Raw genomic sequence first — 18,208 nt, 5'->3', positions numbered from 1 at the left:
AATGCATTCAGCTATAGAAAATTTCCCTCGATAAATTCCATCTGAACCATATAAGCATCAAAAAGTGGACAATAAAGAATTATGAAAGTTGATGATGATGGTCATGGACAAATGAAAAAATGAAAAGAGAGTCAAAGTGGACATGACCAAAAAAAGTTGCTAATCTCCATACAACTGTATCAAGAGATATAATTGTGTGTGTCTCAATGTACAACTTGGTCGCTGATGCACTATATTACAAAATGTGAATAACAGTATTGTTATTCACTGGTTTCTAATAGGCCAGTCACAGATTAATTGTATTTTTGATAGTGAAAATGCAAAGGGAATGTATCCAACCTGATGTGTCTCAAGGGCATTCATACTTTAATGTTGATTTTTGCAGTTTTTGTTGTCATTGATACCTTTCACCAAGATACACACATGCATGTGCAATTTCAGGCACACACACACATGATTGCATGATTGCACACACACACATTTACCTGTATCCATTCACAAGACTTTAATAGTAGAAGACTTTGTAGTAGAAGACACTTGCCCAGTGTGTCACGTATTGGACTGAATCCAAAGCTGTATGACTGTCATGAACTTCTTAACCATAAGAATAGGGAAAATAAAAGAGGCCAAGAACTAATTATGCTTTTCCTTTTAAATGTTTGTGAAGATATATACTTAAGATACACAAAGGGAATTGAAAACATAAACTTTAAAAATAGAAAAGGAAGAGAAATGATTAAAAAGAAAAAAATATCTCCAAAAATTGAAAGGAAAAGTAACAAAAAGGCTACAGAACTGAAGAGAGGGATCTTGTGAGACGAACCTTGCTGACCGGTTGTTTGACCAAAAAGCAGTAATTTCAGTGATGCTTTTTCTCTAGGTTGTTTGAATGTTCAGACAAAGTAGATGTCTAGAGAGGCAATTGTTCACATCAAATGTGAATCGAAATGCAATTTGACATGGAGAATCTCGCTCAATTTATAGTCTTCTGACAAATGACATCAATAGCCATTTGACCTTACCAGCTGCACTAATGCCACTACCACCAACACCTCCGCAGAGTGGGATGTGGTAGTGGTGGTGGTACACTAGTGGTAACTGTGGTTGAAGAAAGAGGCAGGGGAAGGTGGCACAGTGGTGTAATAGAGGTGGTGTGGTGAAGTGATGTAGCAGTGATGTGGTGATGTAGTGTAGTAGAGAAGTGATGGTTTTGATGGTAGATGGCTGGTGGTGGTGGTGGGGTGATGTTGGTAGTAGTATTGGAAACAGGTGTCAGTGATAGGGTTAGGGTGGTTGTTTTTAGCAAAGCAGAGAGCAGGATAGAAAAAGTGAAATAGATATGATTGTGTGTGTGTGTGTGTGTGTGTGTGCATGCGTGCACATGGGGGCGTGTCTATGTGTATACATACATGTATGTATGCATACACACACACATATATACACACATGTATATGTATATATATTTGTGTGTGTGTGTGTATACAGGGGTTGGACAAAATAATGGAGACACCACTTTTTATTTAACATTTTTTTTTCTATTGGCAATGATAAATTCAAAACTATTCTAGTGTGTACATATGTATTTCATATGTATTATATACGTCTTGCACTTCATAATATAGCCTTCTGTTTTACATTTTTGCAGATATCATCATCTTTGGATGGGCTGGGGCTTCAATGTGAAGCTGCACCTGTTTCCTGCACCAGCTTCACATAACCTGCCCCAGCTGGATCGCAGGATGGCCTGCTGTACTTACCTTGGATCATAGGGTGACCTGCTGTGCTTGAGGAGACCTATTGAGTCAAGTACATCAACATCAACATAAAAAAATCAAATGGAAATTGTAGTTGTGAAACTTGTGCCGGTGGAACGAAAAAAAAACCAATCGATCGTGGCCACTGCCAGCCTCCCCTGGCACCTGTGCCAGTGGCCTGTAAAAAGCACCCACTACACTCACGGAGTGGTTGACACTAGGAAGGGCATCCAGCTGTAGAAACACTACCAGATCAGACTGGAGCCTGGTGCAGCCTCCTAGCTTCCCAGACCCCAGACGAACTGTCCAACCCAGCATGGAAAATGGACGTTAAACGATGATGATCATCATCATCATCATCATCATCATGATTTAACATTCGTTTTCCATGCTGGAAATAAGTTAAAATGCATCATGTTATAAGGCAAAATGATGGAGTGCAAATGGCTGGATTGTTGAATGTTTCCATTGGTACAGTGTCTAAAATTATTTTGGTATTTCAAAACCAAGGTAAAGCCAGCTCTGGCAAGCATTATTTTTGATGGAAGGTAAAGCACACAAAGAAGGTCCACAGAATAGTGAAATGTATTGTTGAAAAGCCATCGAACTATGTCAACAAAAGGGACAGCAGAGCTAAACTATCGCTCACCTTTCGTGCTTGAGAAGACCCGTGAAGCTAAATGAAACCAGAGTTATTGCCATTGTTGGTGTCACATAACTGGCACCCATGCTAGTGGCACATAAACAATAAATTTTGAGTATTGGGCCTCATGGAGGCAATGTGGTTGATGCTGGTGTCGTATAACTAGCACCTGTGCCAGTGGCATGTAAAAAGCACCTTTTAAGCGTTAGGCTTCATAGAGACAATGACAAATGACCGAAACCTTTGGCAAATATGCTGCGTTTGAGAAGAAAATCCAACAAGCTGAGTGAAATTACAATGAAATAAAACTGCTTGTTATGATCTCCACAAAGCTGGAGAGTTACATTTGTTAAACCTCACCTGCTCTCCTTTGATATTGATGAGTGGAAAAAATAATGTCTAATCCAGGCCTGGCCAAATTGAACTACATTGCAGGCCACTTTAATCACAGAAAGTTTTTTGAGGGCCACTTATATACTTTATGCACTAATAGTCAAATAATTGAAAACAGAATCAAGAATTTTTCCATACTCTTCATTTGTTTAAAATTATAAAATTGTAGGCTATTGCTTTATTGCCACTTATAAATTTTAAACTTATTTTGAAACAATTTTATTTTGAAATTAAACACAATACTTCAAGAAAGTATCAAGTGGGCTGCAAGGTGAAAGTCTATGGGCTGCATGTAGGTTGCCTCAGGTTGGCCAGCTTTGGTCTAGACTATCAGAAGTGGTCAATGGCACAGTGTCGTCTTCTCTGATGAATTATCATTCACTCTCTACCCTATTTTGGAGTGAGTCTACGTCTGGAGACACCCTAAAGATGCCTGTGTTTCAACCATAACTGCTTATCTCCTACTGTGAAGCATGGAGGTGGATCTCAGATAATTTGGACTGTCATATAATGGAATTCCTTTGGCCCTTTAGTTGTTCTACATGACAGAGTTAACTCCAAGGACTATTTGAGCATTTTGGTTGATTGTCTCCTTCTTGTGGTACAAACATTGTTCCTTGATATCAGTGTAGTCTTCCAGAACAACAATGTGCCATTTCACACCGCTGATGCTATTCAAGACTGTTATGAAGAGCACAATAGTGAAGTAGACCACTTGGACTGACCCCAACAACCACCAGATTTAAATATATGCAAACATGTACGGGCATTTTGGAGCAGCAAGTTTACTTTAAGGCTTCTCAGTTTTCAATGTTGCTTCTATATTTAAATTTTATTCACTAATTCTTTGATAGATTCAGTCATATGGACAAGGTCATCATTAAATGGAAGTTCCTACAAACATCCAGCCTTAAACTCCTCTAATAACCTGCACACTAAATTCCTCACTGAACTTGTTATTAACTCTTATTTTGCAGACAGCATCTCTGTACATGTTTGCTGTGCTTTCACAAGCCATTCATCAATTCCTAATTTTGCTAATGACCACCAGACCATAGTGTCTTTTTCATATTGATGAATGCTAGTTATGGTAATTTGCTCTTAACATAGGACTTCTCCTGTAGTTGCTTTATATGGAAGAGGGCAAATGTGGCACTGTTCGGTGAAACAAAACCTAACTATATCTCATCTAAGTTAATTCCCTTTTGATGTCTCTGTAGTTGCTTCCATCTAGAACATCTTTGATCTTGCAGTAGTTGTTGATGATGAAAATTATGATGATGATGATGATGACGACAATGATGATGATGATGCTACAGTTGTTATTGGCTGCAACACTCTCCTTTCCTACCTGACAAACTATATAAACGACTTGTACTTGTCCAACTTCATTGGGTATTTTCGGTGTCTTGATGATTATGACTTCTTCCAGATGACTTATCTACCTTCATGTCCTTAACTGAACTTTCTACTGTGTAGCTGACAACCTCAATAGCTGATCCCTAAGTTGAGTCTGCCTCAGACATTCTTGTCTCTCTTTCTCTCAAACATTCTTCACATTCAATCTTGTGAAGAACATTGTTTGAGAGAAAGAGAGACAGGAGTGTCTTAAGTAGACTTAACTACTAATTAAGAAATTATTTTCATATTTCTTTTGTTTTTCGTGATTATATTATGTTATGAGATAAAATAAAGACTGCACAAACAGAAAATATAATCCACAAAACAGGAGGGAATGAAAAAAACATTTTATTTACTATGGAAACCAAAATGTTTTCTTCAAGTAAAAAAAAAGATTTGAAGAAAACAGATGTGCTTACATCTGTCAAAAATACTCAAGAATTTGAACTTATCTACAGAGTGGGTGGAAAGTAACTAGGCATTAGAAATTGCTTATAGAATTTTTAGTATCTCTGAAGTCATGATGAAAAGATTTTTTAAACTGACAACACAAATGGGGATTTCTTATTTTCTTATTGTGTTATTTCTTGTGTTGTTTTCCAGTTGGCCAGTTGCTTGATTGTTCAGGAGTGAGCTAAGATAGCAGCACGCTATGAAGTGTGGAATTCCATTGTTTTGGTTCAGAGATAGTGGTGTGTATGGAAAGGTAAACATGCAACACTATGTCTGGAGACAATAAAAAGTTGTCATGCAAGAAGTGGTCATCCAACCACATCCCGATCAGTGGAGAACATGTCAACAGTGCAGGAAATGTTTAATCACAGCCTGCAAAAATCAACACGTCAAGCGGTTTGTGAAAGTGGACAAACAAGGCACACAATACATATGGTGTTGCCTAAAGAATTGAATTTTCGTCTGTGGAAACCCCATTATGTGCAGGAATTAAAACCTGAAGATTCTGACCACAGAAGTCCAGAAGTCCAAATCTCACTTCATGTGATTTTTACCTGTGGGGTTACACAAAAGAGGAGTTATACAGGACAAAACCTTGCACACAGGAGGACTTGGAAACACGATTCAAGAGGTTCTCAATGATATCCAAGACAACGTCCTTCAGAAGGTTGTTTATTTCATCCCTGGCCCTTTGAGGAAACTGGTTGACGCCACTGGTGCTTATGTTGAAATATGAAGATTTACTTTTATTTTACCATGTAATAAAGAACATGTATCATTTGTTTCAATAAATTTGTAAAAGGAATATGGATTTTATTACCAATTTTTAATGCCTACTTACTTTTCATCCGCCCTGTATATGATCAACTGGAGCGTCATGGCTGTATGTTTGCAAGATCCACACAATCCATTAGTGCATAATGGGTAAAAAAACACTATCTATATGATCCCTGCCTCACATGTGATATAGTGATAAAATATTATGCTGTTCATATCAAAATTAATATGTCATATTGGGGCCCTGGGACAAAACAAGAAATGGGGCTTGAGAGCCAGCATGTTAATTTCTTTTAATTTAGACACCCACTCATCTAAACGGATTGTCTTTGTTGCAACTTTTTTAACTTTGTATTTTATTCACTTGTTTCAGTCATTAGACGGCAGCCATGCTGGAGCACTGCCTCAAAGAATTTTTGCTGAATAAATTGACCCCAGGGCTTATTTCCTTTAAGGCTGGTGCTTATTCTATCAGTCTCTTTCGCCAAACTGCTAGGTTATGGAGATGTAAAGACATCAACACCAATAGTCAAGCAGTGGTGGGGACAAACACAGACACACACGTATATGTATGATCGGCTTCTCTCAGTTTCCATCTACTAAATCCATACACAAGGCCTGAAACTACAGTAGAAAAAGTGAGATTGGACGCGGTACCATGTGGTGGCAAAGCAAATTTCTTACAACACGACTGCACCTGTGCCTCTAAACTGCAACCGTATGCCCTTCAGACAGTTTTAGCAGAAGTATTGTTGTTAATTCTTCGGTTTGATTTTTCAGAGCCTCAGTTTCTAAATGTGTTGCATCAGCAGAGCTGTGAAGATCCTCATCCTACTACAACTACTTTAACTACACACTAAACAACTGCTGAACAGAGAACAACTCTGACACAATCATCATCATCAACATCGTTTAACGTCCGCTTTCCATGCTAGCATGGGTTGAACAATTTGACTGAGGACTGGTGAACCAGATGGCTGCACCAGGCTCCAATTTGATCTGGCAGAGTTTCTACAGCTGGATGCCATTCCCAATGCCAACCACTCTGAGAGTGTAGTGGGTGCTTTTACGTGCCACTGGCATGAGGGCCAGTCAAGCAGTACTGGCAACAGCTGCACTCAAATGGTGCTTGCACAGAAGACAGTCCAGCCGCACTGGTAATGACCTCACTTGAATGTTTTTTCACATGCCACCAGTACAAGTGTCAGTAAGGCGACGCAGGTAACGATCATTCTGGAATGGTGCTTTTTATGTGCCACCGGCATGGAAGCCAGTTTGTTGCTCTGGCAACAATCATGCTCAGATGGTACTCTTAGTCTCCACTAGCATGGATGCCAGTCATCAAATTTGATTTCAATTTCACTTGCCTCAACAGGTGTTCGCAAGCAGAGTTTAGTAACCAATGAAGTAAAGGTATGCATAAGTGGGCTGGTTACACCCTGGCATAGGGCACGAGGTTATGGTCTCACTTGGCTTGCCGAGTCTTTTCAAGCACAGTATATTTCCAAAGGTTCCGGTCATTAGTCATTGCTTCGGTGAGGCTAGCTAAAGGTAATGAGTCGGCAGAATCGTTAACATGCCAGGTGAAATGCTTAGCGGTATTTTGACTGCCATTATACATTCTGAGTTCAAATTCCGCTGAGATCGACTTTGCCTTTCATCCTTTTGGGGTCAATTAAATAAGTACCAGTTACACACAAGGGTCAATGTAATCTACTTAATGCCTTTGTCTGTCCTTGTTTGTCCCCTCTATGTTTAGCCCCCTGTGGGCAATAAAGAAATAAATATTTAAGGCAGCGAACTGGTAGAAATGTTGGCATACTGGGCGAAATGCTTAGCAGTATTTTGTCTGTTTTTATGTTCTGAGTTCAAATTCCACCAAGGTCAACATTGCTTTTCATCCTTTTAGGGTCAATAAATTAAATAGCAGTTGTGTAATGGGATCAGTCTAACTAAGTGGCCTCCTCCCCCAAAATTTCGAGCCTTGTGCCTAGAGTAGAAAAGAGAAGAAAAGTAGAAAAGAATCGTTAACAAGCCAGACAAAATGTTTAACTGCATTTCTTCCAGCTTACGTTCTAAGTTTAAACTCTGCCAAGGTTAACTTTGCTTTTGATCATTTTAGGGCTGAGCACTGGGGCCAATTTAATTGGTTAGACCCCATCTACTAAATATTTCAGACCTTGTACATATAACAGAAAAGAGTACAACAGAATAGATAAGGCCCCACTCCAATTTCTTTTGTTAAAAATTTAAATAAAATTCCAGCAAAGTTTCAGTAAAAATTATTTAACAATACTATCAATTGATAGTTTAAAATAAGAAGCTCCGTTGAGAGTAAAAATTCCTTCTTTTATTAAAAGACAAAACAGTTGAGTCCTACGGCTATTCAATTATTCCTACTCCCTAAACATTCGAGCTTTGTTTATCCAGTCATAGGAAACATGCCAAAACAGATGGAGTCCGGGAAGCTCTCCAGCTGACCAGCTCCTGTCAAACTATCTAACCCATGCTAGCATGGAAAATGGATGTTAAATGATGATGACACTCACACAAACACATGGATATACATGTGCCATATGAATGAAAGTATATATACATATACACACACACATATATATCTATGCATATACACACACATATCTATATATAAATCAAATCAAATTCGCAAATTCGATGCCAGTGGGGCGCTAAGAGCACCATCCGAGCACGATCACTGCTAGAGCAGCTAACTGTGTTCCATGCTGATGGCATGTAAAAAGCACCATTCAAATGTGATCATTACCAGCATCGCCTTACTGGCACTTGTGCCGGTAGCACATGAAAAACATTGGAGCGAGGTCGTTGCCAGTGCTGGTGGCACGTAAAAAACACTGCTTGAGCATGACAATTGCCAGTACTGCCTGACTGGCCCTTGTGCCGGTGGCACATAAAAGCAGCCACTACACTCTTGGAGTGGTTGATGTTAGGAAGGGCATCAAGCTGTAGAAACTCTGCCAGATCAGATTGGAGCTTGGTGCAGCCATCTGATTCGCCAGTCCTCAGTTAAATTGTCCAACCCATGCTAACATAGAAAGTGGACGTTAAACAATGACGACCATGATGATGATACGAACACACACATGCATACGTATACACACACACACACATACATATGAGAAGAGAGAAAGAGCTAAGAAGAGGGAGATTTAGAATGTAGGTTCATTCCACTAACGGTTAGATGAAAATGAAAAATGAGTTAAAATGAGTAGCAGCAGATAAGCTGAAACAGATGGTTGACCTTTAAATACAATAAAATACGAATTCACTTTGGTGAGTTCACCACTGTCTTCACCAAAGCAACCAATCAAATTTATTTGATCTTTGCTCACTTCTATGAATTGGATACCAATTCCAAAGAGAAAGAATGGTTTTAAACACCACTAACAATGACCTATGCACTGGATCTCACAGGAAAAATAATGGCTCTTGCAGTTCAAATTAATTTGGTGTTGCCAAATTATTTCATAAATCATAGCAACCTGTTACCATCTTGTCATGTGACATTGCAAAGTTTTCTACAGTTAATGTAAAAATTTAGTGTTGTTATATGAAACAAATAAAGCTACCACATACTTTGAATTGTGATATGACACTGCAAAATTCTGCACAACAACCAATAATGTTGTGTTACAAAGTCACTTTTACTAGTGTATGGCTAGTGACTTTCCAATGGTGTCTGCATTAGATATTCTCATGAGGTGTTACAAAAACTCTATTACTAACATATCTTGTATCTTTCAAAGATGTCCACATTAAATATTCTCATGTGGTGTTACCAAATTTCCATTATTAACGTATGCCTTATGATACTTAAAAGGTCTCTACATTAACTACTCTCATGTGATGTCAAAAAAGCTTCCTTTCCCAATGTGTCTGGTGACATTTCACAGGTGTCTGGAGGTGCATGGATTAGTTGTTAGGGGGTAGGACTCGTAGTCGTAAGATTGTGATTTCAATTCCTGGACTGGGCGATGTGTTGTGTTCTTGGGCAAAACACTTCTTTTCACATTGCTCCAGTTCACTCAGCTTGTAAAAAGGAGTAATCCTATGACGTAATGGTATCTTGTCCAGGAATATATATATGCTAGAGAAACCAGCCCTTTGCTCCTTGTAAAGTAATGTGGACTAACCTACATCAGATACTGTCACATGATGTTACAAAGTCTCCATTACTAACTTGATTGTTGTAACACTTCACAGGTCTCAACAATTGATGCTGTCAAGGGATTTTACAAGGTCTTCAAACTTCAAATATTGTCAGGTGACTTGTGAGTGTTACTGGTAACATGCAATCCAGTTCAACCTATTATAGGGTCAGATCATCAACAACTAAACCAGCACCTTCATCAGCTTAGCCTAATGAGGAGGGCCTGCTAAATACCCATTAGGATGATAGCAAAATGCTCAAAAGGCTGACCAAACCCTGTACAAACTCAATGGCTATCTTACACAGAAATTGCTCAAGTTGGTGACTGAGCATGCAACAAAACCACTGGTAGTGATATACTCTAGTCCAAGCCACAATAACCACCAAGGAGATGGCGAATTTCAGATTCAACATTGTTGTTTTATGACACTGGCAAACCTCCAACTAATAGTCTCTCTGTCTTATGAGTGCTAGGAACAAGAGAAGGATAAAGGAAACAATCTGAAAGGAATATCGGAATAAAGCCCCACACATGGTTTCTTGTGGAACTCTGTAAAGTCTCTGTCAGCTGTTGAATCCAGTCTCATCTCCAGCCATCCTGACCATGTCTTGCCACTGGACCCAGAGGATTTAAGACAACAGTCAATAATGCTGTGAAAATTCACCCCATTTAAAACTGGATCACACACGTCATGACTTCAGGCCCAACAGGCATGAAGCTCCTAGAGCTATATATAAATGGTTGATTTTATTTGTGATGGTCAAGATATCATACCCATTTCTTTACTACCCACAAGGGGCTAAACACAGAAGGGACAAAGAAGGACAGACAAACGGATTAAGTCGATTATATCGATCCCAGTGCGTAACTAGTACTTTATTTATCGACCCCGAAAGGATGAAAGGCAAAGTTGACCTCGGCGGAATTTGAACCCAGAACGTAACGGCAGATGAAATACCGCTAAGCATTTTGCCCGGCGTGTTAACGTTTCTGCCAGCTTGCCGCCTTTGGTCAAGATGTCATACCTGTCTGCAAAAATGTTACACTAGCATTTCCATAATTTCTTCACTTGCAACAGTGCAGTTTTTATAGTTGGGAGCAATCGCAATTCTCTGCCCTACTCAAGCAGTTGCATCCGTTATTGCAGTGATATGTAGTGGAAATCATGATCATCAAGGTTGGCAAAAATGATTTGTACCTGTATTTCAAAGGGCCAGCCTTGTCACATTCTGTGTCATGTTGAATCTCCCAGAAAACTACATTAAGCATACATGTGTCTGTAGAATGCTCAGCCACTTGCATGTTAATTTCACAAGCAGGCTGTTCCGTTGATTGGATCAACTGCAACATGTGTCATAACTTATGGAGTACCAATTTTATTTTGCCACTCAGTATTCACTCTGATGACATTTCTCATAATACATTTCTTATTTTCTACCATAGGCATAGGAGTGGCTGTGTGGTAGCTTGCTTACCAACCACATGGTTCCGGGTTCAGTCCCACTGCGTGGCATCTTGGGCAAGTGTCTTCTATTGTAGCCTCAGGCCAACCAAAGCCTGTGAGTGGATTTGGTAGACCGAAACTGAAAGAAGCCCGTCGTATGTGTATGTGTGTTTGTCCTCCCAACATCGCTTGACAACCAATGCTGGAGTGTTACATCCCCGTAACTTAGCAGTTCGGCAAAAGATAGCGATAGAATAAGTACTATGCTTACAAAGAATAAGTCCTGGGGTCAATTTGCTCAACTAAAGGCGGTGCTCCAGCATGGCCGCAGTCAAATGACTGAAACAAGTAAAATAGAGCCTCTCTACTTTTATTATGTCACTCACCCATAAATCCTGACTCCCTATATCACGCATATACCCCCTCTACCTATAGTTACCCATAAACACTATGAGGAATGCATCTTGTATACTAATACATATGCTTTCTCCATTTGGTGTTGTTTGACCATAGGTCAGTACTGATCCACCAAACTCATAATCTGTTTTCCATGCTGGCATGGGTTGGATGGTTTGATAGGAGCTGGTCAGCTGCACCAGGCTCTAGTCGTCTGTTTTGGTACGGCTTCTACAGCTGGATGCCTTTCCTAAAGCCAACCACTTTACAGAGTATACTGGATGATTTATACGTGGTACCGGCATGGGTGCCTTTTATATGGAACTGGTATGATGTTTTCTATGTGACACTGGCACAGGTGCTCCCCATGTGACTGTGACATGCTGTAATCTTTCGTTTCTGTTATTCAGATGTAAACTATCTAGGATTACATTATCCAATGTTTGTCTTTTTTTAAAAAAAAGTACAGCACAGTCTGAGGATGATTTGTCTGTTATTTCAAGTAAATTCAGCAACCATATAGAGGTCCCCAAGCTGACTCCTATGTTCTGTGTTTTGATTGGTCATCACAGAGGAAACAGACATCACCATCGCTGTCATTGACATTCACATCTTGTTTTTGATGCTGGCATGAGTTGGAGGAATCATCAGGATTCAAATCAGTTTTTACTACCCTTCGAGATGAGTCAGATGCCATTTCTAACATGAACCACAGAGTTCAGTAGTTCCAATTAAATCCAGTTGGTACCATGTACAAACTGGATTTAACTGAAGCATAACATCTTGGATAAAGAGCTGTTCAATCAGGCCTAGCCAACCACAACTAACAAAAAAATAAATACTAAAAATGACATAAAATAAAAACATAAAATCCATTAAAGAAAACATTGCTGCTGCTGTTTTTATTATTATTAACATTATAGAACAATATTTTTATTAAATAAAGAAAATACATTTTAGTATTTACTGAGTAAAAAGAACTAGTTTTCTTTCTGACCACTTGTGTGTCTGCGTGCATGTATATATATATATATATATATAAATATATATATATATATATAGGAAATACTTATATATTTTTTGTGGTAAGTATATCCAATAATATATATATGCATATACACACACACATATATACATACATTCATATCCAGGGGTTCATAGAAATGACATATGGTATAAAGCTTTCTATCTAATATGTGCTAACTGAAACAGCATAACAGTATTGAGTCTAAGTTGACAGGTTATCAACCAGACAGCTCCTGCTTTCTAAACAAAGGCTGACAAAAACATCAACAAAGCTGTGGTAATTCTAAGTGACACAGGAGGAACTGCAGCTGAGAGCCATGGTATACCAAGAGTAAGAGCAGTTATTTATAATGGCTTGCTGGTAGAGGGCCCCCAACTGGCAGACTTTGTCAATACTGTTAGGCCTTGAGTTTAATCTTGACTGAGAATATTTTACAAATATGGTTTTTAGGTCTTAACTGGTCAGAAGTCATTTAAACAACAGAGGGGCTTGTTTTACAAAAAAAAAAGTCCTTTTGAATAAAGTAAACTAAATAGAGAATGTGGAAGAAACTAATGTGAAAGTCTTCATCAATAACGGCTTGGGGTAGAGGCAGCTTTTACACATTTAGACATAGTTTGAGATGCTCGACTGATGGTATCTGTCATGTAGAACTCACTCAGCTTTGTAAGTTGAGGTTTCAGAGGATCAGGCAATAATTCAGACTGGGTTAACTGGAAAATAAAAATAAAGAAATATGAAAAACAAAATCAAAAAAACATTATGTACTGTTATCATATTTAATCCATTAACTGCCAAATTTTTTTTATTCATATTTTTTGGCTTTGCTAGGTGTCTTAGGAGTTAAAATACATATAGTATTTAAATTTTCTTCATATGTGAATTATTTTGGAAATTATGATAAATTTTTCAAAAAATCCCACATGGGGATTGCTGAAAAAGAGCATATTTATCCTTTTCTATAATAATAAACATTTTAGTTTTTTTGAAACAATAGTATCAAATGTGAATGTGTATGAAATACCAATGAATGATTTAGATGGGAAATGCAAACGAAAAAAAAAGTTTTCAGAACAGTCAATATTTTTGTAGATCAAAAAATTGCAATTTATGACATAGAATGTCGTCTAGAAATAAGGAGAACTAATAATGACAAACTTTAACTACTAAATATTGTTAAACACACCTCTGCAAATGCAATGTACATAAGCAATTCACTTTAAATACAACAAACAACCAGCAGTGAGACTGTTTTTAGTAGATCCCAAAATAGGGCTAATGGCAGGCAATGGGTTAATAAATAAAATATATTCAAATACTGATTACATATTGTATTTCTGGCATATACAGGGCTTGGACAAAATAATGGAAACACCTAGCATCATAACATCATAATTTTGAAATAATTATAAAACCATCAAAAGCTTGTTCATTTTTATGTTTTTTGATTTATTATTAGTGTTGCTTAATATGTTTTGCTAAAATTGCTGTTTCTTTCCAGATATTATCAGAAAAAGGTAATTAAAATTCATTAAAATGACACATCTATTGGACTTTCAAAGAGGTCAAATTGTTGGTGCTCATATGACCACCTTGAGAACCCAGTTTCCACAAAAACTGTCCGCTGGGAGCTGCATAAAGCTAGATTTCACAGGAGGGCTGCAATCAGAAAACCACTACTTCCACAAACAAACGTTGCAAAGTGTTTAGAGTGGTCCCTAGAGCAGTGGAAGAATATTATTTTCTCAGACGAGTCATCCTTTACTTTATTTCCGACCACCGGCCGAGTATACACGGGAAGACAGCCGAAAGAAGTATTTGACCCAGACTGCCTTCTTCCAACTGTTAAACATGGAGGAGGATCTGTGATGATCTGGAGGCTATATCTTGGAAATCCACTAGCTCAATGGTTTCCCATCAATTTTTTTTATTTATTAATATTTATTTATCAATCCAATTTACATCAAATATTTTTTTTCATCGATTACAATAAAGATTACAAAAATTTTGTTTCAGAAATTGCATAAAAAATTGGATTAAGCCCTTTTTTGGCAGCTTGGCTGATTTGGCCAGGTTGATAATCATAAAAACAAAAACATAAACATCCTTTGCATACAAGCAAGGTGATCAAAAACATATATAAAAACAAAATTTCTTTGATGGAGGGAACGAGCAAATGTACAGCACATACATTTGATCACCATAAACAGATTATTTGCACAGATAGTTCATCAAGAAACTGCAGAACTGTCTTTCTCAGACTACAAGAGACCACCATCATCATCATCAGTACAACATTAGCCTCTTCTCCTTGGAACTGGCTACACTCATGCCACCTCTGCTTAGATATTCCTGTCCTACTTTCCTCTCCTCCTCCTATCATATTTGTTGCATGTCCACATCTGTTCCTATGCTAATCATTATACTTAGTCCTCCCACCACACAGAATGTCGCCTTCTGGAATTTTCGCCCAGTTCTCCTCTTCCTTGCGGGTGTTGACTGACAAAGGTTCAACAGGAATATTAATAGCAACAATCGCACTGGCTTAAAAAGGCTCAGCAAATGAAATAGACATTACCTCTTCTTCCAGACCCAGCAAGAAAACAGAAAAATATTTAGGTAAAGTAACTAGAAGCACAAAATAGCCAAACACTGACCACATATATATAAATGTAATGGTACAACACACAGTGAAATACAAACCACATATGTAGATATTACTAATACTAATACAATATGCCTAACCATTGGGTAGTGGCAGAGTGGTTAGGCATGTTGCTCTCGCAATCACAAGATCGTGGTTTCAATTCTAGAGCAAAACACTTAATTTCATGTTGGTCCATTCCACTTAGCTATAAATGGGTACACCCTGTGACAGAATAGTCTTTTGACCAGGTGGAATGTTGGCCCTTGATTACCTAACCAGCAGGGTGGCATCATTTGAAAGCTAAAACAATGCAAAATGCACTGTGACCAGCATGTATAACAACATCCAATAGTCTGGCCGCTAACAAGAATATAATACTAAAAGCTAGCTGTACAACTTACAAATAAATACTGACTACATAATCTCAATCTTTTATCCGTTTACTAATTTATCATAGGATTGCGGCCATACAGGGGCACCGCCTTCAAAATGTAAACTTAATTATATCAAAACCTGTAACAAGTACTCATTTTATGGATCTCTGAAGAATGAATGGTAATGTTAACCTGGGTGGAATGTGAACTCAGAACCTAAAGGGACATGCTAAACTGCCACAAATTATTCCATCTGTTTCTCTGCCAATTCTGCACACATCTCTACATAAATATTTCTTTTTGTTTTCATTCATTATTTAGTTCATGTGATCAATCATTCCTTCAGATAATGTAACAACTTGACAGAGTGATGCGAGGGTTGTTTATTTACTTGTTTATTGTTTATGGCTTGGTTTAATTGCAAAAACTGTTCATCGACCAGCACTCCCAACCCTACCAACCAAGAAAAATGTCACAGGTGTCAAAATGACTTCCCAGCCCAAAAGCTAACATTTTACTCCCCATCCCCAATGTCATGATGCATCTATAGCTAAGACATTTAACACTTACTGGCTCACTACATCAACCATAGGTAGGTACAATCCGTAACAAGAAGTAGTTGGTGTACAGTATCATTAGCAAGTGTTGGCTCCAGTGCTGGTGGCACATAAAAAACACCCACTACACTCTTGGAGTGGTTGGTGTTAGAAAGGTCATCCAGCTGTAGAAACCTTGCCAGATCAGATTGGAGCCTGGTGCAGCCTCCTGGCTTACCAGTCCTCAGTCAAACCATCCAGCCTATGCCAGCATTAAACGATGATGATTAGTTGACATGTTGCCAAACTGAAGGCCTCCTGGGTGTAGGTCACGACAAAGATGTTCCTACTATGACCTTGTATATCCAATTTTATCAGCATTAATGTTGATTCGGTACTACTGTTGTATTATATGTGTCATTGTATTACTAATGTATTATTACAATATTATACTTGTATTATTATTATTATATGGAAAAGCAGCCACATTTTCCTAGTCAAAATCTATATCTCATACCCATCATCAAGATATATAACATCTTAGATCTCATACACATAACAGTGAAATATACAGCATGTAACACTATCATCATCACCATCATTTATTGTCCACTTTTCTTCCATAGCTCAGAGTTTGCTGAGGCAGATGTTCTACGGTTGGATGCCCTTCCTACCACCAACACTTAGCTGTCTCAAAGTAAGGTAATACTTCTTTATACATGATCAGATATGCTTTCACAGAATACTGGAAACAAAGGACACTGTTTGCATGACTGATATTTATTTACAACAATCATGAGACAAGGACACAGTACTACACACACACACACACACATTCTTTTATTCTTTTACTTCTTTCAGTCATTTGACTGCAGCCATGCTGGAGCACTACCTTTAGTCAAACGAATCAACTCCAGGACTTATTCTTTGTAAGCTTAGTACCTATCCTACCTGTTTCTATTGCCGAACCGCTAATTTACAGGGACATAAACACACTAACATCGGTTGTCAACCAATGGTGGAGGGACAAACAGACACATAAATAGATACATATATACTACATACATACACATATATATATATATATATATATATAATAATAATGAAGGGTGAAATTAATTAATTTGGAAAAATTATCAATTACACCAAGTAGTCTTCGGCATGTAAAAGCCTCATTCGAGGAAAATTTAAGTAATACTAAGCAATAAGGGTTTAGCAACGAGTTGCCTTACCACATACCGAATTTAGAAATAGCAGTCAAAGGGTTATAGCTATTTCTTCGAAGAAATAGCTATAACCCTTTGACTGCTATTTCTAAATTCGGTATGTGGTAAGGCAATTCGTTGCTAACCCTTATTGCTTAGTATTATATATATATATATACTCTTTTGCTCTTTACTCTTTTACTTGTCTCAGTTATTTGACTGCGGCCATGCTGGAGCACCGTCTTTAGTCAAGCAAATCGACCCCATAATTTATTCTTTGTAAGCCTAGTACTTATTCTATCAGTCTCTTTTACCGAACCGCTAAGTTACAGGGACGTAAACACAGACACACAAACACAAACACACATATATATATATATATATGCGACGTGCTTCCCTCAGTCTCCATCTACCAAATCCACTCACAAGGCTTTGGTCGGCCTGAGGCTATAGTAGAAAGCACTTGCCCAAGGTGCCACGCAGTGGGACTGAACCCAGAACCATGTGGTTCGTAAGCTAGCTACTTACCACACAGCCAATACGATGGGCTTCTTTCAGTTTCCATCTACCAAATCCACTCACAAGGCTTTGGCTGGCCCAAGGCTGTAGAAGACACTTGTCCAAGGTGCTACACAGCGGGACTGAACCCGGAACCATGTGATTAGTAAGCAAGCTTCTTACCACACAGCCACTCCTGTTGTCCCTTTTTTGTATCATCTAGCTATCTGGATGTTTTGCGTTCTTATCCCAGTTTTCGTATTCTTTTTCATATATATACAAACATACATATATATACTTGTGTGTGTGTGTAAAAGAGTAAAGACTCCCTTCGGTTATGAATGATCACGAGATTGTACCTAGAAAGTTTCCCTCCAAGGCGCAAGTCCAGGCAAGATTGTTTATGGAAGACCAGCAGTTACCCATGCATACCAGCCTCCCCTCTCCACACCACAAATTTTATCCAAGGAAAA

General features: G+C 38.3%; 2 protein-coding genes across 3 annotated transcripts in view; both read right to left on the bottom strand.

Moving 5' to 3' along the window:
• LOC115216736 overlaps positions 1 to 977 on the bottom strand; it is a 29,171-nt gene extending 28,194 nt beyond the window's left edge. For both annotated transcript variants that reach the window (XM_029786281.1, XM_029786283.1), the window contains exon 1: positions 824 to 977. The gene's annotated coding sequence lies outside the window, so the exon portion shown is untranslated. The remainder of the gene's footprint in view (positions 1 to 823) is intronic.
• An 11,370-nt stretch (positions 978 to 12,347) lies between these two features.
• Positions 12,348 to 18,208, bottom strand: part of LOC115216349 (NADH-ubiquinone oxidoreductase 75 kDa subunit, mitochondrial) — a 40,025-nt gene continuing 34,164 nt past the window's right edge. The window contains exon 19 of the mRNA XM_036506961.1: positions 12,348 to 13,188. Within this exon, the coding sequence (XP_036362854.1) occupies positions 13,045 to 13,188 (144 nt within the window). The 3' untranslated portion in view covers positions 12,348 to 13,044. The remainder of the gene's footprint in view (positions 13,189 to 18,208) is intronic.

This window comes from Octopus sinensis, linkage group LG10 (genome assembly GCF_006345805.1).
Source record: "Octopus sinensis linkage group LG10, ASM634580v1, whole genome shotgun sequence".
In the NCBI taxonomy this organism is placed as follows: domain Eukaryota; kingdom Metazoa; phylum Mollusca; class Cephalopoda; order Octopoda; family Octopodidae; genus Octopus; species Octopus sinensis.
Note: the sequence above shows the minus strand (reverse complement) of the source record. Positions and strands in the feature narration are given on the sequence as shown.